The following is a 24,516-nucleotide window of genomic DNA, read 5'->3' on the forward strand; positions in this document are numbered from 1 at the left end:
TATATTAGGGATGTAATGGTATTATCAATTTCATGGTATCGCGCTAGCAAAATTGTCTCGATATCATCGTGGTCACATGACGGTATGAAACGATAGGTCTTCTGGGCAAAAAGTGTAGTTTTTTCAAATATATTTAAACTTCTTATTCTAACATAAAAGGTCTCTAAAGTTTAGTTTTGGGCCATTATGCTTTGGCAAAGTATCTGTCAACCAAACTAAACCGAAAGCACAATCCCTTCATGAAGTCTGTTTTCGCACTTCGTTCAGGCGATCAGCTCGTGATCCGGTGTTTTCCGTGCCTCAGAATGGCTCAGTTCCCAGTGAATGCAGTGAACTTGTTTATTTCATGTGCTGTGAGTTTGGGAACGCAACGGCCACCAGTTATGCTTTATTTTCACATTTGCGTAATTCCTAACAGGCCCGGTTCTATGGGGGTCCTCAAACGAAATCAAAAGCACCCTCAGTTAAAGCTGTATTAATGGCATTTTATTGCAGATTTGGCAAACAATCCAGTGCGTTATGGTTTGCGCTCTGGAGATTGATTTCTATTTCAACGTGTTTTTGCAGCGTTGAGCAATGTAGCCAATCACGGACATATCTGTTGATTTCTAAAATCAGAGTTAAGTTAGAATCCACTCACTGCTGAAATCGCCGGAGTTTTTGGTCTGGTATTGTGTTCAGAGCGAATCATCTCATTATAACAAAGTGTTGACAATGTAAATAAGAGATTCGTTGTGCAGCATAGAGAACTTTATTGATAATAACAGATCTTTGTGAGATTGCGATGAACTAAGATGAGTGACAGCTTTTTAGTGATTATGAACGGAGTGCTCTTTGCGCCATAGCAACGGATGCCACTAATATATATATATATATATATATATTAGGGCTGTCAATCGATTACAGATTTTAAGTTAGAATCCACTCACTGCTCAAATCGCTTTTTGTTCAGGTATTGTGTTCAGCACGAATCATCTCATTATAACAATTTTGACAGAAAACTCCAGCTTTAGTGAAGTAAGCAGGTTTTCACTGAAGCTGGAGTTTTCTGTAAAAATAAAACTCTACTGCCGTCTCCATCAAAATAAAAGCTTAAAAGTGCAGTATGAATTGTTGACAGCTAGCGGTTTAAACGGGTAACGTTACTGCAGTCCAAATTAAAAATATATCTCTTTTAAGTGTAGAAATTAGGAAAGAAATATTGCAATTTCCCTACTGTAGTGTAAAGCAAAAATAATATAACTATGAAATATTCATTTATATATACATATATGTATATATACAGTAGGGATGTCAACGATTAATCGATGATCGATTAATTTTCGATAAGAGATGCAATCGATTAAAGCTATCGATGGTCTATTAAGCAGTTTAATTTGGGGCTGCGTGCGGCTCATGCGCAAAACACGTGCGAGCGGCTGTGAGTGACGGTGACGGTATATAAATGCATCATCATTCACTCATAATTACAAATTAAGCTTTTAATGTGATGTAAACTTTAAAAGTACATTAAAATAGAAACAACACAAAGTTCTTCAACATGGAATGCAATAGAAATGTAGTAACAGTCATTTCCCCAGATAATTGTTTCATATTTGAAAATATGAAAACAAAATATGTTCCATATAATATTTGTATTCTTAATAAAGTAATTAATCAGTTTAAATCTTCCCTCACAAGGGGACCATCATAATTTGGGGTCTGTGGCAAAAAAAAAAAAGTTTGAAATTACCTGGTCCATATGACTAATGCTCTATATTTTAAGACTTCTGAAGTCACACAATTCCTTTATTTGAGGAAAAGACCAAATCGTAACTGATATTCACTTTAAGCGCATATTCAAAATAATTTGTCTCGCATACATTTCTACATGAGGCAGACAACAGACGTTTTCAGTAAATAACCACTTAAATCCTATCTGTTAGTGTAAAACACTTACAAAATAGTGCAAGAGTTGTGCAAAAACACTTTTATTATGATTTTTTTTTCATTTCGGAGCCTGACAGCCCCTGTCCTCATTCATTCTTTATATATAATCTTACGTTCTTACATTTTTCCTTTTAAGTTCCACATACTGTAAGAAAGAACCTTGATTTGGATTGACATGAAGGTGTTAAAAAATTTAAAATATTTGGGTGAACTATCCTTTTGAACACACATAAAACACCCAGTTTCCGACCTTTCACCCGTCCCGCGCTTACTTGCTCGGCCACAAGAGGGCAATGGGGGTAAAGAGCCACTGCATTTTTGTTTGTTTGTTTTATCTCACAGAACATCCACTCTTTCAAAAAGATAAACGAAATCACTCTCACCTCTCCTCATTCCTCTCTATCTGTCTGTTTCCTCACGTCCCCAACACACACATACACACACACACACACACAAGACAAATGAACACCTCCTCAGCAGCACTTACCGTAGGTTGCATAACGTACTGTTGGTGAGGCATCCACGACGTACTCTGGACCTGTGGGCGGAAACCAGCATTTCTTAATTTCACTCCTCATCCCCTCCTATGCCTCCTCCCGCTGCCTCGAAGCCCCGATTCCCACAGAACAGCCAAGGCAGGAGCAAGTAATACAAGTGTGATAATTACACAGGGATCGGAATTCTACAGACAGCGATATTGCCTCCTAATTACAGCACTGCTGCAGCAATTTCATCTAAGGCCGATTTGGACCCCAAAAATCTCTCCTTTAATCTCAACGCCATAGTAATTCTCGCACCAACAATTACTACATTTAGGACAGGGTTACTATAATTAACTAAAACTGTAAAAACATTTTCGTTACTGGCAATAAAAATAAACATTTACTAAAATAAAATAAAATGAACATATTTTATATTTATCAGCTAGCTGGTAACTTGGCAAGGCAGCATTTATTCTTTTCATTTAGTTTAACTTACTAAAATAAATAAAACTAAAACTGATATAAAATTAACAAGGACAAAAACTAATAAAAAAAAAAAATGATACTCAAAATGATACTAAAATAACACTGATAAAAATACTGGAAAATATAAATATATAAAAGCGGTACTTAAAATGATAATAAAATAACACTAATATGCTTGAGTATTATTTTTATACCACACAATAGATAGAAATAAATAAAACAAAAATGTGTAATAAAAATAAATAAACATTGTATAAATATATATATATATATATATAAAAAAACTAAACTAATAAAAAATACCAAAAGCACACAACCAAATTACAAAAACTTAAACTAAAACTAAAATGAAAATATACAAAAAAGCTACTAAAAATAATATTAAAATAAATTATATTTCTGAGTATTTATTTTTTTTTACCACACAACTGACGTACACAACTTAAACTGAAATAAAACTATATGAACATTAAAAAAAGACAAACACAACAAAATTACTAAAAAAAGTTAAAACGAAAACAGAAAATGAGAATAAAAAATGATACTAAAATAACACTGTTAAGCTCACGTATTATTTTTACAGTACACCACGCAAACTGAGAATAAGTGGCCACTTCCTGTCTGAGAGGATGGATGTATGCATTTAGTTTTGTGAAAGTGCGTTTGAACGGTTGTAGGTGTCTAAATTTATATGCGGTGTCCTTTTACTAAGTCCACTAAGATGTGTAAGCGCACACCTTGTCTGTCTCTCCCCGACTGTTAAAAGATTCATGCTCTCGCTCTCCCTCTTTCTCTCCTTCTCTCTGTCCTTTCACCGGAGAGGGAAACAGTTGTCTCTTGTTCCATTCTCGAAGTTCTAGGGGAGAAATAAATGTAGCAGCGCATTGATTTCCCGTCAGCTTGGCTTTGAACTCGTTTTGGCGGGTTCAGCGCAGCTTGCAATTTAAAATTAATTCGCCGGCCAGCAGGGCGCTTTTGCACATGATATCACGCAATTTGATTAAGAGATAACCTTGCTGGCGTGCAGAATTTATCATAACAAACGTGCAGCCGAGAGCGTAAACGAAGACTAGGGCGCCGCTCCGGTCAGCGTGGGTGGTTGGGATATGTGCGCTCGTGCTCGCATATGTGTGTGTTGGTGTGTTTGCGCGAGGACGAGGTTCTCGTGAGGACGGGAGGTACATGATCTGAAGGGCTTAGCTATTCTCTACGCTCAGCAATGTTTTGTTTAGTTTAGCTTAAGCCAAATCAATTAAGGATGCTCATAGTCACTGCTTGCTCACTCCGTCTGACTGCAGCTCTGGAGAACAGCGTTAATAAGCTTTCCTAACATATCAGCAAACATGGAGAGTGATGGAAAACACGCTATAGCGCAACATGCTCTCCTCGTATGTGTGTGACACAAACTGCGTTGTGTCACACTGTAATTGTGTTTGTATACATGGCCCCAAAAACATTTGGGCACTCAAATTTCACTTAAAAATGCCTGAACGTCATTGTGTTAGATATCAAACATCTGCAAATAATTGTTACTAGACCTTTTCTCAAAGGTAATTACACTTTAATTACATTATTTTTAACCAGAAAGTGTTCAATTAATTTAACACACAGCTTTTTTTTTGCTTAACTGTGCTATCTTTCTTGCATATTTTAAATATGACATCTTGATGGTCCAAATGTTTCTAAGGGCCACTGTATGAATGTAAATGTGTGAGTTGGTTTGCCTGCAGCATGTGTTTGTTCTGTATGCTGCGTATATGCTGTGATCTCACCTGATATGTGGAGACAGGAGAGGCAGCGATGAATGGAGTGATTGACGTTTGAGCGATCATGCGGTTTGTGGAGATGCTGTATGGTGAGGAGTAGAACCTGCAAGATACACAAAACACTATTAGTACCCTTTTCTGTTTGTATAAGACAAGGGTTTTTAAACTGGGGTCCAGGAACACCCAGCTTTCTTGGAGAGGGTCTGCGGAAAACTGTGAAATGTGCTACACAAGTCTTTTAAATTGAATTGAAATTGTAAGTTTGTACATGTAACATTAATAGTATTAACATGCTTAATACTGTCATATAGATACGCATTTTTCTCATAATATTGTAATAATTTATTTCAGCTTTAGTTTAAAGTAAATTATATAATTTTATAGAAACTTTCAAATTTTTAGGGTCATTAAGAATGTTTAATGTTCTTGAAATAGTTGACTTATACGCTGGCCAAGGCTGCATTTATTTAATAAAAAAAATAAACAGTAAAAACAGTAATATTGTAAACAATAATAATAATAATAAATTAATTTAAATAAACCATTTTTATTTGAATATATTAAAAAAAAAAATATATATATATATTATTTAAATTAAAAAACAGAATTTTCAGCAGCCATTACTCCACAAAAATATTTTTATGTTCTAGAAATAATTTTCTTGCACCAAGGCTGGTTTTATTTAATCAGAAATATAGTAAAAACAGTAAAAAAAAAATGGAATGAATTTAAATAAACCATTTTCTATTTTAATATATTTTAAAATAGAATTTAAAATAAATCAAAAAGCTGAATTTTCAGCAGCCATGACTCCAGTCTTCAAAAATCATAATATAATAATAAAATAATATAATGATTTAATGCTGAAGAATTATCTATCAATGATGAAAACAATACAATACAATTATCATGTCTTGTGTTTATGTGTATAGTTGTGTGTGTTTATCTGCACAGGCTTGTGTCACAACAGTTAATTTGTTGACTTCTCTGTGTTACCCGAGCAACAGCATTTTCCAATAGCTACAGTTCTTGGGCAGGACTTTATTTATCATTGTGTACCTACTGCGGACATGTTTCATCTGCAAGCTCCGTTGCTAGGCTTTATTGATCGGCTTGTCTGGCAGCTGAGAAATGGAGCGTGGGGAGAGAAACGCTGTCTGCCCCAGAGAGCTCATGCTCCCTTATGTCACAGTCACACAAGACGACCTGAGTGAGAGCATGTCCAGGAAGAAGGTAACACAATCTTTGAAGCAGGGTTAAAATGTGAAGCTTTACACACCAGCTTACGTTAGTGTGCAATCCTTTTTTTAGCCTAGCACTATGCTGTTATTTATGCCGGCTATTAGCTTCAGCCCGTTGACATTGAGATGGCATGCCCCATTAAACAATTAAGAAGACTGTATGAACTCACTATATATATATATACACTAATGTGATGGAAAGGAGAAAGGAAACAAATAAAGCATTTCTCTTCCCTTCTCTGTCCTTTCTACTCGCTCTATTATTTACAATTCAGAACCTGCCTCTTTTTCCCTGATTGCATATTTTTGTCATTCCTTATTTCGTTCTCTTTCCAGCAGACAGCAAGTGCTGAGTCAGGGGTGCAGAAGGAGCCGGAGCTGGTAACCGAGGTACGACTGTGACTGTTTCCCCAGAGTGCCGGATCAGAAACAGAGCCCTGGGCCTTCCGTCCAATGCAGCGGACAGATTGAAAGGGTCTTATTTCCCTTAGTCCAGCACCCATCTTCCTGCCCTGCAACCAGCACCTGACGAAACACTTACACTCTTCGGTGCAACAATAGCACAAAATGCAGATTGATTATGACAGTAGTTGTGTGTGTGTGTGCCAGTGTGCAACACAGCTCTGTAGGGTTCAGTATTACTCACTGCAGCGCAGACGTTGTTAACGCTGCTGAATAGACCAGATTAAACCTGCATGAACCAGCTGGTTAGTCAAGGAATCTTGGTGGTTAAGCTAATTGACTCTTCATTAACATGATCATATATCATGACTTCTGCCCCCTGGTGGATTATTCATATTCTTCAGGAAGTAGACGGCCTTTTTTTGGTTACCATTTTTTAAAATGTCCACCTTTGTGTTTTGTAAAATGTTTTTATAATGTAAAATGTTTGCTAATGTTGATAAATAAAAAAAATAGTAACTTTTATTGAGTTATTGATAGTTCAAAATGCATATTTACATTATTAATAGAAAATGTTTCAAATATGAAATACCAAGCAGGAACTTCAGATATATTTATAGTTGGAATTGATATTTATATGTATTTTTATATATGCATCTTTACCATTACCTTTACCATTATATATGCATGCATTACCATTCAAAACTGGGGGTTGGCAAGATTTTTTTTAAAATAAATTAATAATTTTATTAGGCAAGGACTTTATTAATGATTTTTATTTCTAATAAATGCTGTTCTTTTGAACTTTCTATTTATATATAAAAAAGTAAAAAAAATCGCAAAATTATTTAGTAGCACAACTGTTGATCACCAAATCAGCATATTAGAATGATTTCTGAAGGATCATGTGACACTGAAGACTAGAGTAATGATGCTGAAAATTAAGCTTTGAAATACAAATAGAAAAGAGCTATTTTAAATTGTAATAATATTTCACAATATTACAGCAAATATTGTATTTTTGATAAAATAAAGCATGAGACTTTTTTTCAAAAACATTTTTAAAAATCCTCCAAAACTAAAAAAGTCCAAAACTAGCATAGATAATGCTAGACTAGCATAATAATAATAGCATCTAAAACACAACATAATGTACTTTATGTTGTATTGCTTGTCTTTTTAGCAGGGATCACTGGTATGAGGTTGGATTCATCGCTAAAGCTCATCTAAGTTCATCGTTTTACCCTCTGACAACCTTAAAAAGCATTGAAAAGTCAAAACAACAAAAGACTCTTACCCGTTCTGCATTGCAGTAGGGTCATAGGTCAGTGCCATGCCACTCTGAAACACAAGACAGACAGGACAAAGAGTAAAAAGATCGTTCTGGTGAAGCAAGTATCCTATAAAGTCTATTGAGTAATGCTGGCAATAGAACAGGGTCATCTAATAGGGGCCGGCCAAGTGCTCTTTATATCTTTAAAAGCACATGGCCGAGACTTGTATCTGTGGATCTATTACCTCAGAGTGCTGGGCTGTAATACCAGATGGGCTCGGGTTCGATACAGCACAAAGTTATTTGGTATTTACAAGGCAGCAGAAAGCATAGCTCATGTTGACAGAGCCGCACTAGCTAAGTGAATAAGGGGGGAAAGCTGGCCGCTTAGACCCGTATTGGACTGGAGCAGATAAACAACGCTCATATACTGCAGCTTGTCGAGCGCCAAGTTTTCCTCAGCGGGGGAGAAAACCTGGAGACTGGTGGGAAAACCATCGACCTAACCTACGTGTGACTGGACACTGTATGTAGTTAATGTGGACCCCTGGGGTTGCATATTGAAATACGCCTTCATGAGAGAGTGCAGCCAAAGTCATGGCGGCTGCCAGCTCCTCATAATGGGCGCTCACGGTCTGGTCGGTATCTGGGCACGCTTCCCTGAACCGCCGCGTCATGCCAGCAGCTGGGGCTGCCCAGAAAATGCCAGTTGTTCACCCTGCCGCCATTTTCCCATCAGCCAACCCAGACGGCGACTTTCTTTGCGGGAATAAAAACAGGAGAGGAGAGATTAAAGGACTTGAGCGAAAGACTGGGAACTTAAACATGGCCAGATGACGCCATCAATCAAATGTTTTCTCCCGCCTCCCTTACTTTCACTCCTTTCTTCTATCCGATGTTTGAAACAAAGGGTTTGTTTCCGACTCATTCCCTTCTTCAGGGTTGGGTATTCTGAGAAAGGGAATGTGCGGAGAAAATGGGGCAGAGGCTGGCGTGGAAAAGGTAAGTACAGTCGATCAGGTTTCGTCATTTGGAACTGAATTCAGGTTGAATTCCAATGGCTGCATTTGAAATTAATTTGAACAAATGCAGCAAACAGGATGTTAAGAAGTAGAATTAGAATATTTGAAATGTAAAGAAATTAATATAAATGTAATTTTTATTAGAAAAGCCAAGGTATGAACTACCTTATGAACAGATGGGCTTAGATAGATAAATAGATAGACAGACAGACAGACAGACAGATAGAAAGACGGACGGACGGATGGATGGATGGATGGATGGATGGTCAGAGACAGACGGATGGATGGATGGATGGATGGATGGATATAGAGACAGACAGACAGACAGACAGACAGACAGAAAGACAGACAGACAGACAGACAGACAGACAGATAGATAGACAGATAGATAGATAGATAGAGACAGACGGATGGATGGATGGATGGATAGATAGATATATAGAGACAGACGGATGGATGGATGGATAGATGGATAGATAGATAGATAGATAGACAGAATTTGATAGATTCTGAATTTTTTCAGAGCCGTGTCGAGGATGTTTGGTAGGTCTTTAAGGTCGTCAGCACTCACCTCTCCTTCCCGAGGCCACGGTCGGCCGTTTTGAGGGTACTTGCTCTGACTCTGCCTCTTCTTCTGTCCTCCGTCTGCAAACTTGCACAGCAGCGGCTCCGTCGGGGCTGTGGAGGAGAGGGAACAAACACAGAAGAATATTAAAGATCAGTCAGCTAGTCAGCAGGGCGTGAGAGAGAGGAGTGGACGGATACCTCCATAGGTCAACCGCAGTACGACTGATGGAAAGGTCATGACCTCGGCAAAGAAAGTGGAGTGTGTTTTGAACAGAGAGGGAAATGTTACACCGCAGGTATCACACCCACACCGAGCCCACAAAGCGGCGGAGGAATATCCAATGACCTTTTGAAGTTCAACACCCCTCGACTATTTCCCCTCGACTTCCTGCACCCCCCCCCCTTTCCATTATGTCTTCGAAACTCAGACCATCGGCTCCACTTTTGGCACGGGCATCCTCTCAAATCCCCACCATCAAAACAACTTCCCTGGCAGGTTTTCAAAGCACCTTGTTTAATATTTGCACAATAATAAATGACCTGATTGCGACAGTAAATAACTTAAATGCTGTTGACTGTGCCAACTGAAAAGTTTCGAAAAAAATTGTTTGTTTGTTTTTGGTGTTCACTGAAGTGTGTATCTCGCTTACTATCTCTTACCACATGAAAAAAAAAAAAAAAAACCGTGGAAAGCAAAGCGAGAAGGCTCCTCTACCACCCCGAGGGGCCATTTTACGCGAAAGGCTAGAGGAGAGTTCAAAAAGTTCTCTTCCAAAAGTGCAAAGCAGGATGGCAGGCGCTGAGGCGAAACACTTCAATGTTCTCGCTCAGTCATGACGGCAATATGAATTGCAGGGTGTGGAACACCTCTCTGAAGTCTACGAACGCACTTGAGGAGCAGGAAATTTTGCTCTCCAGTTGAACAAATTCCTGTACGCCACAGCTAAGCTAAACTTAATTTGGTTTCCTCGGCAACCAGAAAAACTCATTTAAAGCGAACGCAAACTTCTTGGATGATGGGATCTGGCAGAGAGCAATGATAGATGCAGGAGGAGGAGTTTTTGCTTTGTGGAGTCCAGACAACTATTCTGAGTAATCCTGCCCTCCGGCGATATGACTCTACAGTCACCTCTGAAAGTATGTTAGTTTGGCAGAGAAAAATGAACACTTTCTCTTCCGCACGCTCTCACCTGCACTGCGATATTTCAGCTGCTCTGTGGAACAATAGAATGCGGTTGTATCACAGACCGCAGAGGATGCTTTGTGCGTAAATAAGCGCATATATTGCATAGAACCAAATAAACAAATACAAAACAAGCAGCTGAAGCGGCTCAACGGAACATTATGTATTCTGTAGCCGAATAGAATATTTAATGGCTGTTGTTTGTTCTTTTTTGTCTATTGTTTAGAATGAGACATCAAACAAGGGATCAAGTCTTCAAAACAAAGATTTCAGAATATAACAGTCATTCCGAGATCGTAATTATTCAGAAAAAACCTGGACATGATGCCAGAGAGAAAAGATTTGATGAAAGAAGACGACAGAAAAAAAATAAAAACAAGGGATGAAAAGAGAAGAGCCAATTGAGATAAACAGCGAAACTATGTATATACTGTATGTATGTATGCATGTATGTATATATATATATACACACACATATATATATATATATACAAACACACACACACACACACACACACACACACACACATAATTTTCTTTAAAATATATCAGATCTTTAACCAAAGCATAAATTGTTCAGTAATTGTTTAGAGAGGAGGAAAAATAAGACAAGAAAAGAAAAAAGAAATAAAGAGAAGAAAATATATCAAATAGAAAGAAAAAAAGAGACAAGAAAATAGAAGACATTTGAATGAGACTCCGTCTTATAAATTATTGAAAATTATTTTAAAATAACGTAAAATGAAAAACATATTTAAAATTAAATATTAAAATATTTCAAATGAAATTCTATCTATCTATCTATCTATCTATCTATCTATCTATCATGTTTGTGTCTGTGTAAAACAAGCTGTTCTCATAAACACCAATTTTCTCTAAATTATATAAAATCTCTTGCCAAATCATAAATTATTCATAAAAGATTACATAAGAAAAACAAAAGGAGAAGAGAATAGAAGAGAAGAGACCGAGACGAGACGAGACGAGACGAGAAGAGAAGAGAAGAGAAGAGAAGAGAAGAGAAGAGAAGAGAAGAGAAGAGAAGAGAAGAGAAGAGAAGAGGAGAGAAGAGGATTTTTTTGGCATAACGTGATCTCTGTGTGCTTTGAGCTGAAGTAAGGTGGGGGTAAAAGTGTCTCTCCTCCACCTGCAGAGGAGGCAGGGTCTACACCTGCAGCCTTGTCATCACCCTCCTATTATACACACATGCACATGCTGGCCAGCGCTGATAACGGCAGCACAACACAAGCGGCTCCATTGTGAAGGACAGACAGAAAACGAGGCGGCAGAAAAGATCACAGCTTTTGCGGCAGACTCAAAATGTTTGAGCAAGCAGCTCTCCCTTGCCCTATCTCAAAAACAATGAGTCTCTGTGTGTGTGTGTTTCAGCTGAGACAGTGGGAAACGCCCTGCATTAAACCCCCTCACAGTTTAGGTCGAACTCTAAAATAACAACCAGCGCCATCATAAAACAGCGAAGCCAAATAACGTTGGGAGTTTTTGAGCTGCTTTTGGAGCACGCTGGAAAATCCATGCTGATTTTATGAGCAGACTCTGCTTGGCATTAGCTCTGTTTGTTTTGCTAGTCAGGTTGCCCTGAACTCAAAGTGCTGAATCTCACTCATGCGAGGAAAGTTTTGAGCCTTTGTTAAGAATGACTGATTTTTGATTCAGGCCCGGTATGCATCCAGGGAAATCATACTGCACGCACACAAAAACAAATACCTCCAGCAACAACCTTACTTGCCATGTGTCTACATCAGACACAATCAGATAAGACAAGCTATTGCGTATATAAGTTTAACTCTTCAAACTGTAATTAATACCATTTGTGCTATGAACATAAATGAAACCTGAAATCAAATCACAAGCTTTTTTTTCATGGAATTTTAAACAGGAAAAAAAGACCTACACTGCTCTTTTGACTTGAGACAGTACATACTAACAACCACAACATGCTAAAATCACTGCATAGCAACACAAAACCCACTCAAAATATCTAGCAAAAGTATAACAACATTCTAGCAACACCATAGCAAAAATGCTAAATTGTAGTTACCACAGTTGTTAAAACTCTAATACCCTAAGAAATTTATTCTGTATCTCCTCCAAATGCTTTCTGAAGGTTTCTGTCATTTTGCTTACTTTATTTTGATGATTGTGGTGTCTAATACCAAATTACACACAGGTTTCTTGTAGACACAGCTGTAGTATTTTGGTGGAAACTATGGTTACTGTGATACATTTTGGCAAGGGAGGTTTGCAGGCCGGCTTCAAACCTATCAACACAAACAGAAACATATGTACAAGTACACACACACACACACACACACACACACACACACTAGCTGTTAAGGCATCTCAATCTGACACTTTATCACACTTCATGAGCTAAAGCATGACGCTATTCCTTAAACCACCACAGGGCAAACCAAAAACACTCACACACTCTCACTGAAACATCTGCAGCGCTGCACGCATGTCAATGCGCCAATATTTTAATCAGAGTCTCCTTGGAACTTCAAGCACCATTACAGTAAGTGTCCAAACATGATGACGTGTTTTAAATGTAACGAACTATTCCAGGGAAAATTCATAATTCACTGACTCATTTTTACATTTTTTCTTTCTCATGGGGCATATATGGATTATTGTTGGGCCGCTTCTCATTGCTTTGGGAGTTTTCCCAAAAAAACTAATTCTCTTTCTCTTAAATCTTGTAGAGACAAACACAAAAATGAAAGCGTCATTTAACGAAACACAGTATGTTAATGGAACTTGTTTTGTATTGAATTATACAATTGCATTGTATTTTGATTGTGTGTCCTTAAGTGTTTCCATAACATTTACCCAAGCAGACAGCTCTAACCACATGTATTTCCAAGCTGTTTATTAACTTTGGGTCACGGCACTGCAGATATTCAGTCAAGGAGGGAATGTGAAGGAGGGGATATAAGATAGACATGTGTTTCTAATCCATGGCTGTCGTCCGGCGTGCCAACTCCTGCTGGGCTCCCACAGACCTCCAGTTTTCACTGTGGGCGGCAGGCATTCCTGAAGCCACACCCAAGTTTCCCACCCTCAATGCTACAATGGCTCTCAAGTTGCCAGATTTCTCCGTTACTTCACTCATACCTGCCATCCTTTCATTCCCAATAACAAACAAGCACAACAAACAAACAAGCTGTAGAGTTCTATTACATGTTTTTTTTTCCCCCCACAAATTATGGTTTAATTTATCCCAAAATCTGTGTTTTCTGCTAATTTAGATGTAGTTTTATTGGTTCAATTCAATTTTAATAAATAAATAAATAAATAAATGGCTTATCAGTTGAATTCATAAAACTTTAACAATTTAATAATAAAAAAAAAAATATATATATATATAATAAAATAATAATAAAAATAAATAACAATAGTCCTATACAATGCGTTGTGTTTTGTTTTGTTTTTTCCAGAAATTCTGTGTTGTCCGTTTTAATTTGTCTGGATTTTGTGTTTTACATTTAATACAAAATTGTTATCAAAAATGGTAATCAAATCAACTGATAAAATGTTAACTTAATGAATCTATTAAAATGTAATCAAATGAAATGTGAATAACCCTTTCTATTTTTTGGAAAACAAAATGGTTCAAAACAAAGGTTTACTTAACCTCTGTTTTGAGGTTTATTTAAAACATGGATAAATAAAATTTAACAGAAAAATAAAAAAATGGATGAAAAATTGTGTGATATTCACAATGTATACTGTGCAATATAATCCTAAAGAAATAATAATTCAAATTATTTTTAAACTACTGTATTGTTACTTTACATTACTTGTAAAGACGTGCATTGTACTGTACAATAGTAGTATATTTGTAGAATATTTTTAAGTTAAATCAAACTTTTATTTTGGTGGGTTGTAGCAAAGACCTTTACATTTCTGGGTGTATATATGATAATAGTCTTTATCAAATGAAATGGTGAAATGCTCGTGAGGTGAACTCTCAGAGTAGCTCTGGAAATGAAGTACTCGTGTACTCTCACTCATAGTGAGACGGCAGATGCTGAAAACACCACGGTTTTCATGTAGTGTTGTAGACAAAGCTTTTATAAATGGATTTCGTGATTACGATTCCGCATCGTGGAAATCATACAGCCCTACAGCTGAGATGCACCAAAACTAGCCGCATTTGGGTTAGACAGGGTTCTCTTACTCAAAGATGACGATTTAACTGGAAGATTGGTTTGACACGGATGGCCTTCAAAACAACATGTGTACATGTGCAACACATGGAAGTCCCTGTTCTAGAACACGCAGAGAGGAAAGATAGAATGGTGTTTACCAACAGGAAGAGCACTGTTTGCCCTGGAACGGTGTGCACTGAGTGCGTAGGAGGAGCGTGTGACCCTGACAAAGCTGGTGTCTACACATCGCCCACGCTCTAATAGCAGCCTACCACACAGATCCGTTACACTGCCAGCTTGGCACAGTGGCTTTCAGGTCCAGGAACGACGGTGTACTCTGGTTTCACATTCAGCCACCGCTGTATGATACATACAGAGAGAAAACCGAGAAAAACACAGCCCACAGTTGAGCGCTGCTGTGAGGTGAGCCCACACACGCTCTGTGAGACATGAGAATTCACTGAACGCAACAACACTACAACCCTGGTATTATACATGTGGGGCGTTTGTTTGCGAGATTGGGAAGCCCGGCCTTTACATGAAGCCACGGGCGCCGAGCCTTATCCTGGAGTTTTACACACAGAAAATCTCCTGCATTATACAATACAGCGCTCCTACATTAAGAAGCCTCCCAAATACGTCATTTCAATTCCCTGTAGAAACCTTGCTCGCTGTGCAGAGACACACATTCATGGTAGAGGAAGGTTTGAGCACAGAATTAAATTCTGGCTCCTCATTGTTCACCCAACCAAAGCTATCTCTAATAATTTTTCAAACAAAACAGACATGGAAAGAAACAATTCATTCAGGTTTAAGACACATGATACACTGTAAAAAAGATTTGTAATTTTAAAGCAAAAAGAATGTAAAAATACTACAGTAAAAACATGTAAAATGGTTAAGAGAAAATGTATATTATTAGATGTAACAAAACAATACTTGCAATTTTATTGTCAATACTATAAAAAATTATGTAACACATCATGAATTTAAAATGATCTTATAATTTATGGTGAAAATATGACAGCAAGTGTATGGTTACAGTAAAATATTGTTAAAATTTGTAAGAAAAAAATAACAGTGGAAAAACACAGAGGTCTCTGCGTGATGCATTGAATTTGATGATATTTCTTTAAAATGTTTTTATTTTATTTTATTGTTGTTATGAAGTTATGTGCATATGGTCAAAATGTTTTTGAAAGCTCACCAAAGCTGCATTTATTTGGTCAAATACAGTAAAAACTTGTGCTGTGTTCAAAATATCGATACGACGATGTATCGTCACAGAGATTTGGCGATACGAGCATCGATACAGCTGGCCCTGTATCGATATTGTGGCACTTGTGCAGCAGTGGACCGCGCTTCATTTGTTTAAAATTTTACAACTTTTAAAATTGAGTAGAAAAGTGCGAGGTTTCTAAAAAAGAATGAATAGAGCATATATAGGCTACAATAAGGTTTAATCTGGCAGCAGAGGAACACAACTGGGTTGCCTGATATAAAGAGACGTAATCCCCGAAACAGAGCTTCACACTTGCGCAATACGGAAATATCTGCTAAGTGTGCTACTTGTCTTTGTCAACCTGGCAACCATGTGCACACGCGCTCCAGAATTCCCTGTTCATCTTATGTCACTTGAGCACTGTTGAGTTGTAGTGCTGTGTTCAAAATATCGATACGACGATGTATCGTCACAGAGATTTGACGATACGAGTATCGATACAGTTGGCCCTGTATCGATATTGTGGCACGTGTGCAGCAGTGGACCATGCTTAATTTGTTTAAAATTTTACAACGTTTAAAATGGAGTAGAAAAGTGCGAGGTTTCTAAAAAAGAATGAATAGAGCATATATAGGCTACAATAAGGTTTAATCTGGCAGCAGAGGAACACAACTGGGTTGCCTGATATAAAGAGACGTAATCCCCGAAACAGAGCTTCACACTTGCGCAATACGGAAATATCTGCTAAGTGTGCTACTTGTTTTTGTCAACCTGGCCACCGCGTGCACACGCTCTCTCAACACTGTGGATAAACGCGCTTGCTTTCTGAAGACACCGGTAAGCTTGCAGTTTAGCGATCTCCACTTCAATATTCTATTCTCAGAAAATTGTAATTCATCGAGTGTTCATTTATGAGAGAGAGAAAGAGAGAGGCTGTGTATGTATGAATTACCACCGTTTTGCCGCGTTTCTCTATTAACAGTAAAGCTGTGGCTTTAATTCCTTTAGAAACAATGATGCTACCAGCTCCTTGTTGAGAAAGATAATGTAGCTCTTGAGCGATTAAGCTATTTAGTTGATAAAACGGGGCAGCGCTAAAAAGTTTGTTCCTGAATGTCTGAGTGCGGCCGCAACGGGATCTGTGTGAGTGACTGAGCATGTGTGTGTGCGTTAGATACAGAAGACAGCGCATTAGTTTAGAACTCTTCTAATTTTTATTTTTATTTTTTAGACATAGAGAGTGTATTCATTTGTGCAATGATAACCTACCAGCAATGTAAGTGATTTTTAAAAATATATTAGTATGAGTACATTACAATATAAATTTATTAGAACGAGTACATTATTATTTATGGGCTTAAAAACAAGATGCAAACAATCAGAATATTGTACCTGGTGGGGAGTGCCCAATGTAAACATGAAACATATGCCATTACCTATATTGTACTGTGGTACAGTTATGGAGGCCCTTCATAATGCAGAGGTCAACTGCCTGCTCTGCCAATAGTTAGAAATGGCACTATAGTAAGCAGTGTTTAATAAACAGCTGTTTTACTAAATTCTGCTGAGGTGAAATTCAGTGCAGTCATGTATCGTGATATGTATCGTATCGTGGCCTCTGTATCGTATCGTGACTTTGCTGGTGATACACAGCCCTAGTAAAAACAGTAATATTGTGAAACATCTTTTTTTTTACAATTTAAAATGACTATTTACTGCATTAATGTGTTTTAAAATGAAATGTAGCCCTATGCAGGCAAAGCTGTATTCTCAGTAGCCATTATTTCAGTGTCACATGATCCTTCAGAAATCATTCTAATATGCTGAGTTGGTGCTCAGGAAACATTTAAAATCTTAATATCTTCTTCATATTTTTGCACAAACCACCTTTTGTAATATTCGAAATATCTTTAATACATGAATCCCCTTACTATATGTAAAAAAATACATAATAGGACACTTGAGGAATTAAGACAGCCTGCAGTATTTTCTAACAGGTTTCAAATATAATGCATGCATTCTTTTTAACCTTCATGCTAATACTAATAGTAATGACAACAAATAAAATGTGCAACAACCGCTTCCCAGTGTGATGCCCTGATCTTGGATCAGTGCCGGGAGAGCAGTTTACTCTGAGCACTGGTTTGTTTGTTTGGGCTAAAGCGGGTAAATATCACTGGCCTGTTTGACATCTCCCCTTAGTGGAAAGAGGAAAGAGACAATTCAGGGAGACAGACAGCGAGAGAGAGACACGCTCTGAGTAGAATACAAACATTGCATAATCAGCTTAGCCTCCCCACTTCCTGCCTTTTAATGGGCCTGTCTGACTTTGGTTTGGTGGATGCTGGTCTGCACAGCCCGTCCTGAGAGCAGGTCACTGGAGAGAGAGGGAGACAGACTATTGTCTCGGTTCTCTAATAAAACACTGCAGAATGCAAGGTCAGGAGCCAGTTCACCGCATGCTCGTTTAAAGGTTGAAGTTCATGTTTCATTTAGAAGAAATGCACTCGCCGCATGAAAACAGAAAATAACATTAAGTTGTCTCTCTGTGAGGTGAATTCACTAAACAGTTGCACCACTTTTGTAAAAGTAACCACTTGCAATCCAGTTTAAGCATGGACAGTCTACACCAGTATATAGCTGCATTATATATTTAAATTATATAATTTTTTTTTACCATAAACACTTTCTATGCGAATGATATCTCAATAGACAGACAAACTGAATGTTCACTTGACAGAATCTTGTTTGAAAGTAATAATTTGATAATAAAATAATTATTTATTATATATTATTTAATTAAAAAAAAAATACATTTGGAGTCTATAATATATGTTTATATGTTAATATATTTTTAATATATGTTTTTGAGTCTTTTGTGCTCACTAAGGCTGCATTTATTTGATAAAAATACAGTAAAAACAGTAATATTGTTAAATATGTTTTTTTTATTTGAATATATTTTAAATGTAATTTATTTCTGTGATGGCAAAGCTGCATTTTCAGCAGTCTTCAGTGTCACATGATCCTCCGGAAAGCATACTAATATTCTGATTTGGTGCTGAAGAAACATTTCTTATTATCATCAATGTTGAAAACAGCTGTGCTGCATAATTCTGTTTTTGTTGAAACTGCAGTGGCGGCTCGTGGGTTTTAAAATAGAGGAGGCACAATAATTGTATTGGTCTGGGATCCCTGCCGATTATTATTATTATTATTTGCTTAATCACTTTAAAATGTCTTTTTGGTTGCTTTTAGTCAGAAAACGTAAAGAAAACGACATACATACAGCAAGATAATATAATTTCACTTACCTGGCCTATCACGTGAAGCAAACATCCATCCCTTCTTAAAAGTCTGTGTTAAACCTCCTCTTCCCATTTTCACCTCAAAATTATGGGGAAGCTGCGCCTCCCCTGCCTCCCCTGACGAGCCGCCACTGTGAAACTGTGCTTTTTAAAAAATCAGAATCCTTTGATGAATAGACTGTTCAAAAGAACAGCATTTATTAGTAACAGAAACCTTTTGTAACATTACAAATTTCTCATTGACACTTTTTATTAATTTAAATGGGGAAAAAATAAATAAAAGCGAAAATTTTCCTGCTTGCATAAAGACTTGTATTTTACCATTTTGGATTTATTTATATCTAGTTTTTCTGTGCTCACGCGAAAGTGTCTCATGTGTATGTAAAAGTGTTTTGCAAACGTCTCAGGGGTTTTTAGACTTCAGACGCACTGTAAAATTAGGCTCGTAATAGATTTATTCACAAAAGTCAGCACTATTTGCCTGCAGCAATTAACTATTAGCACTCGTGGAAAGCAGGTGGTACACAGAACTTAGTTGAAAAAAGATGCTTATGTAGCAGTAATTTATCGTATGATACATACAGACAAGCGCACGCAGATAACCCACTCCCCCGTGTTTGCTGGTTAAAACGCAGGAAAATGTTTCCCTCATTTCAGTTAATTGAAAAGCATTTGCTTGCGTTTCTGCCCGTGTGTGTGCGTATGAAATCAAATCTGTCTGATTTGGATAAGCATGAGTGACTCATCCCAGCAGCCCTAATGAACGCTTGATAAAGAAGAAGATGGAAATAAATACATGCAATATTGCTTCCTAACGGGCTCTTCGCTGAAATCACTAGCCCACCATGGGGCTGACTGCTGTCCTCTCTCGGGTCAGAGGCAGACAGAGCTATTAGAGAACGCCCCAGATCAGATTTCACTGAAAGATAATTTCTCCCCCTCATTAGAATTCTATCTTGTGTAAACGCGATTATCTGGGCCCGGCTTTGTTTGTGTCAGAACAGCGCTAAATCAATCACGACACCGTCGAGGACGAACAAAGCATGAATAAATCAAAATATAATGCGCTTTAGAAAATTTGGTTTGGGGAATTCTCCAGATAGCGCTGGTGTGAAATGACAGAGGCTCTGTGCACTTGCCGCAGTTTGAAGACCCGCTGGGCATGTCACCTTATTTTACTGATGATATTAGCTTCAGATTTATTGATTTGTTAAGAACTGGGCATCCGATTTGGTGTTCACTTTGACTGATGGTCAAGCTGTTCACATGCTGATATCACACTAAAAAACTGAACGCATGGAAGCCAAATGCAGGTAATCTGATGCTAATTCTACTGTCACTTCGTATTGTGATGAAAGTCAGTTGTTTATTCAGTCGGCGTCTAACTTGTATTAACCAAGAACATTCCTTTTTTTCTGACTACACACGTATGTGCATATTTTCACATGATTCATATGCAATGCAAGGCATGAAAATGCAAACATGTGAATAATTCTTTCACATGCAAGTAAGTGTAAAAATATGAATATTTTTCACTCTGTTAAGCCATAAGCAACAAACCAAGACCTTTATAGCAGCTCCACTGAAGATATTAATTTCACACCTCAACCACTAACACACATTCAAGCTGTTTTCCAAAACACCTGATCCCTTTACCACACCTGCGCTTGGAGACCCGGTTACCAGGTGCACACGTGTGCATGTGTATGTGTGTGAGAGAGAAGCAGAATCATTTTCCACATGGATCTAATGTCAGCCACATAACCATGATTGATTGGGAGTTGTGGGTCGAAGGGCAAAACTGGGCCAAACAGGGCATAAACATGTTTTACGAGTGCAAAATGAATATGAGTAATTTAAGATTTTGCACTATTTCTATAGGTCACTAATCAAACAATAAAATTTGTGACACTGATCATGTGCATTTATTTGCTTTATTTATATGCTGACAATATGACGGTCATAAAGAAAACAAAAATAGAAATAAATAGGGCTGCAGGATTATGAAAAAATAAATAAAACAATTATTTCTCTTGATAATGTAATGAGGAGTAATTTTTAAAAAACTTAAAAAAACGTAATTTATGATGAAAAAGATTAAGATTAAAAACTTAATTTATGTGGGAAGCATGTCTGATTTTATATGTAGGCGAAATATTCACATGTTTTTGAGTGAATGTTTTGCTGTTTTACACATCAGTACATCCAGACAGTGCCTAAAGAGTCAACTTCTCTTCAACCCTCTTAGCAGAATAAAAAACCTGTTATCAGATTCTGAATAAATTATACACCAAAAGCCAGCAAAGCGTCAATAATAGAATGCTCCCATCTTGCTATGATCAATAAAGCTGTCAATGCAAGTTTACACAGTATCATGAGACCTGCAGTTCAGCACGAGCTCACTGAATATCAAATCACTGCAGACATAATCATAATTTTTTACTTGATTAACTGTGCAACTCTGTGCAATATATATTGTGGCGAGTATCCCGAGTCCAGATTAGCGTCGCCCTGGAAACGCCGCTGCCACACTGATCACCGACGCACAGGACCCAGTGTTCTTTCCTCTAGCTCAAAAACATGACAAAGATTTAAATGCACATGCTGGCGTGATGGGACACTGGAGGAATCCTGAGAACATGTAGCATTTCCTGTATGCGAGGTTACGGGCGTCATGTTTGCATGTTTATGAGCGTTGAAAAAGCCTTCCATCTGACTTAGTGTTCAGCTCTGCAGAGCAGGCCTCAAAGCAGAGAGTGTGGGGTATTCACATTGCCCTCCACCACAGCCGAATCTAAACACCTTTCATACACTAAGACGACTGTCGCGTCCCTGCAGAGAAAAATAAACAGGTTCATGCTTATTCAAAGGTTATGGGAAAAGGAAAGGAAAGACTGAGTGAGTTTTGTGGAAGTGACGAGCAGAGAACTGGAAATGGAGTAGTTTTAGAAAATGATGTGGTTTTGGGAAAATGTGAGAGACAATAAATGGCACATTTACAGTTTTAGTAGAAAATATGAGTGCTTCTTGCTTGTACAGAAGTTGCCACCAGTGTTGATTTGGTTTTGCTATGCAGTTACTAGGGTGTAAGTATTGTAAGTCTATCTATGCGATTTTTCCCACCAATTTTACATTCAAAATTATCTTAAAATATGGTGACGAAAATGTTCCTTGATGTTTTAGTCATTAATAAATTAAATATTCAAGAAACCCCATATAAAGGGATAATTTTAGATCTTAATCTTTTATTCTACTGTACATTAAATGGTTTGGCACAACATTGTTCTGTACATTTTATAGTAAATTACACTACTGTTCAAATTATTTATATTTCAAATAAATGCTGTTCTTTCAATTCATCAAAGAATCCTGAAAATTATCATGGAATTATTACGGAAAAAATCAAGCAGCACAAAAAATGTCAACATTGATAATAGTAAGAAATGTTTCTTGAGCTGCAAATCAGCAAATTAGAATGATTTCTGAAGGATCATGTGACACTGCAGACTGGAGTAATGCCTGCTGTAAATTCAGCTGTTCCATCACAGGAATAAATTACATTTTAAAATTTATTCAAAGAGAAAACAGGTATTTAAATTTAAAGATTTCACAACATTTTTTTTAATATTATTTTTTTATTTTTGGATCAAATAAATGCCGCTTTGGTGAGCTTAATATATGTCTTAAAAAAAAATAATTCTTCAAATGTTTGAATTGTAGGGTATTTATTAAGCATAAATAATTAAATTATTCTAAACATTTAAAGGGGTCATATGATGCGATTTCAATTTTTCCTTTCTCTTTGGAGTGTTACAAGCTCTTGGTGCATAAAGAAGCTCTGTAAAGTTGCAAAGACTAAAGTCTCAAATCCAAAGTGATATTCTTTATAAAAGTTAAGATTTGTCCACGCCCTCCTAAAACGCCTTGTTTAAACACGCCCCCACATGTCTACATCACAATGTGGGAAGATTTGCATAACACCGCCCAAATGTGCACGCAAAGAAAGAAGGCATGGTTTCAGGAACAGCAGCAGTGTTGATGCAGCCATGTCAGGAAAATCGACGTGTTTCAGAAAGGCGGGGCATAGAGGAGCAACAATAATGTACAGTATGTGGAAAATAATGTGTTTTTTGAACCTTAAACCGCATAAACACATTGCATTACACCAAATACACAACATAATGTTCTTTTTAGCAATGTCATATGACCCCTTTAAATAAAAAGCAAAATATATAACACATTTTTATAATAAAATTAAATAAAAATTTATTAAAATCCTTAATTACTAGTGCTAATGTCAAGATAAATTTGTTGAAAAGATCATTTTGTGATTGAGAGTGTCACCATATTTTGAGAATTATCCAACACAAAGAATGAGCAAAAATAATAGCAATGCATGCCTTAGCAAGCGGCACTAAATATAGAGAGTGAGAGAACACATACAGTAAAAGGGAAGAAAGAAAGGAGACAGAGAGAAAGAGGCACACAGAGAATGTGAGAGAACGATATGTGCCAGCGCCAATTATGTTCGCCAGTAAGTCCAGGGAAAATAAACAGCTTCATTAGCACGTCCTTTATAGAATTTCTCCCTCTCTCTCTCCCACACATAGCGTGTGAGCACCTTGTCTGAAGCACAAACTATCCAAACATAAGACGTCAGTCAGAAGCCAGCTCAGCACTCATTAATACATCAGAATGTTCCAGATCCCTCCACGCCTCAGCGCCGGCCCGACAAACCCTTACCTGAGACCCCTCCAGTATGACCTCACCACTGGAACACAAAAACAGCAAGAACTGAACCCAAAACAGTCCAAAAATAACCAGATCATCAGATTCATCTTGAAAGGGGGACTGATATCTTACATTTCATTTCGATGGTGTGGTATGTAAACAGACAGAGCGCTTTGTAATAGATTAAGTATACGTTCAAACTGTGGAACAATATGGTTGTCTATAGTGGTTTGGCCCCTGCTGGTAGATGTCATAACTACACCATCTGGCTGCAAAAGAGCATCTTCAAAATAAAAAATAAATAAATAAATAAAATAAATAAAAATAAAATACACTAAAAATTAAACATATAAATAAATATATATTTTTAAATAAATATATTTAAAAATGTTTATTTATTTATTCCGAATTTTAACTAGGTCTCTCCCTTAGTGATTTCTGGCCTCTCCGCTGACACACATGCCCCATTCAACTCTGCAAGCAAACAAATCCTCAGAGAGTGTATCGCACCGTGGCAGCTTGATTTCCCAGTCTCACAGGCATTAGCGAGTCAAGTGGAACCAAATTTGATGGGTCATCTCAATGTCGCACACACACACTCACATGAATACACACATCAGCCTGGCCTCTCACACACTGACAGGCCCTATAATTTAGCCTCCCCTTCCATCAGCACAGACAGTGGAGTGTAAGTACTCTCTCTCACAGTCTCACTGTCAGTGGGCTTGTAAG

General features: G+C 37.3%; 1 protein-coding gene across 2 annotated transcripts in view; it reads right to left on the bottom strand.

The window, feature by feature from the left end:
• Positions 1-24,516, bottom strand: part of LOC107730162 (RNA-binding motif, single-stranded-interacting protein 3) — a 145,430-nt gene that overhangs the window by 11,573 nt on the left and 109,341 nt on the right. Inside the window, exons 7-10 of one of the 2 annotated variants that reach the window (XM_016540918.1) lie at positions 9,173-9,279; positions 7,604-7,647; positions 4,670-4,766; positions 2,417-2,467 (exon numbers count right to left, since the gene is read on the bottom strand). In XM_016540918.1, the coding sequence (XP_016396404.1) occupies positions 2,417-2,467; positions 4,670-4,766; positions 7,604-7,647; positions 9,173-9,279 (299 nt within the window). The remainder of the gene's footprint in view (positions 1-2,416; positions 2,468-4,669; positions 4,767-7,603; positions 7,648-9,172; positions 9,280-24,516) is intronic. The other variant, XM_016540927.1, reaches the window with a different exon arrangement.

This window comes from Sinocyclocheilus rhinocerous, unplaced genomic scaffold, assembly GCF_001515625.1.
Source record: "Sinocyclocheilus rhinocerous isolate Xijiao unplaced genomic scaffold, SAMN03320098_v1.1 scaffold2448, whole genome shotgun sequence".
In the NCBI taxonomy this organism is placed as follows: Eukaryota; Metazoa; Chordata; class Actinopteri; order Cypriniformes; family Cyprinidae; genus Sinocyclocheilus; species Sinocyclocheilus rhinocerous.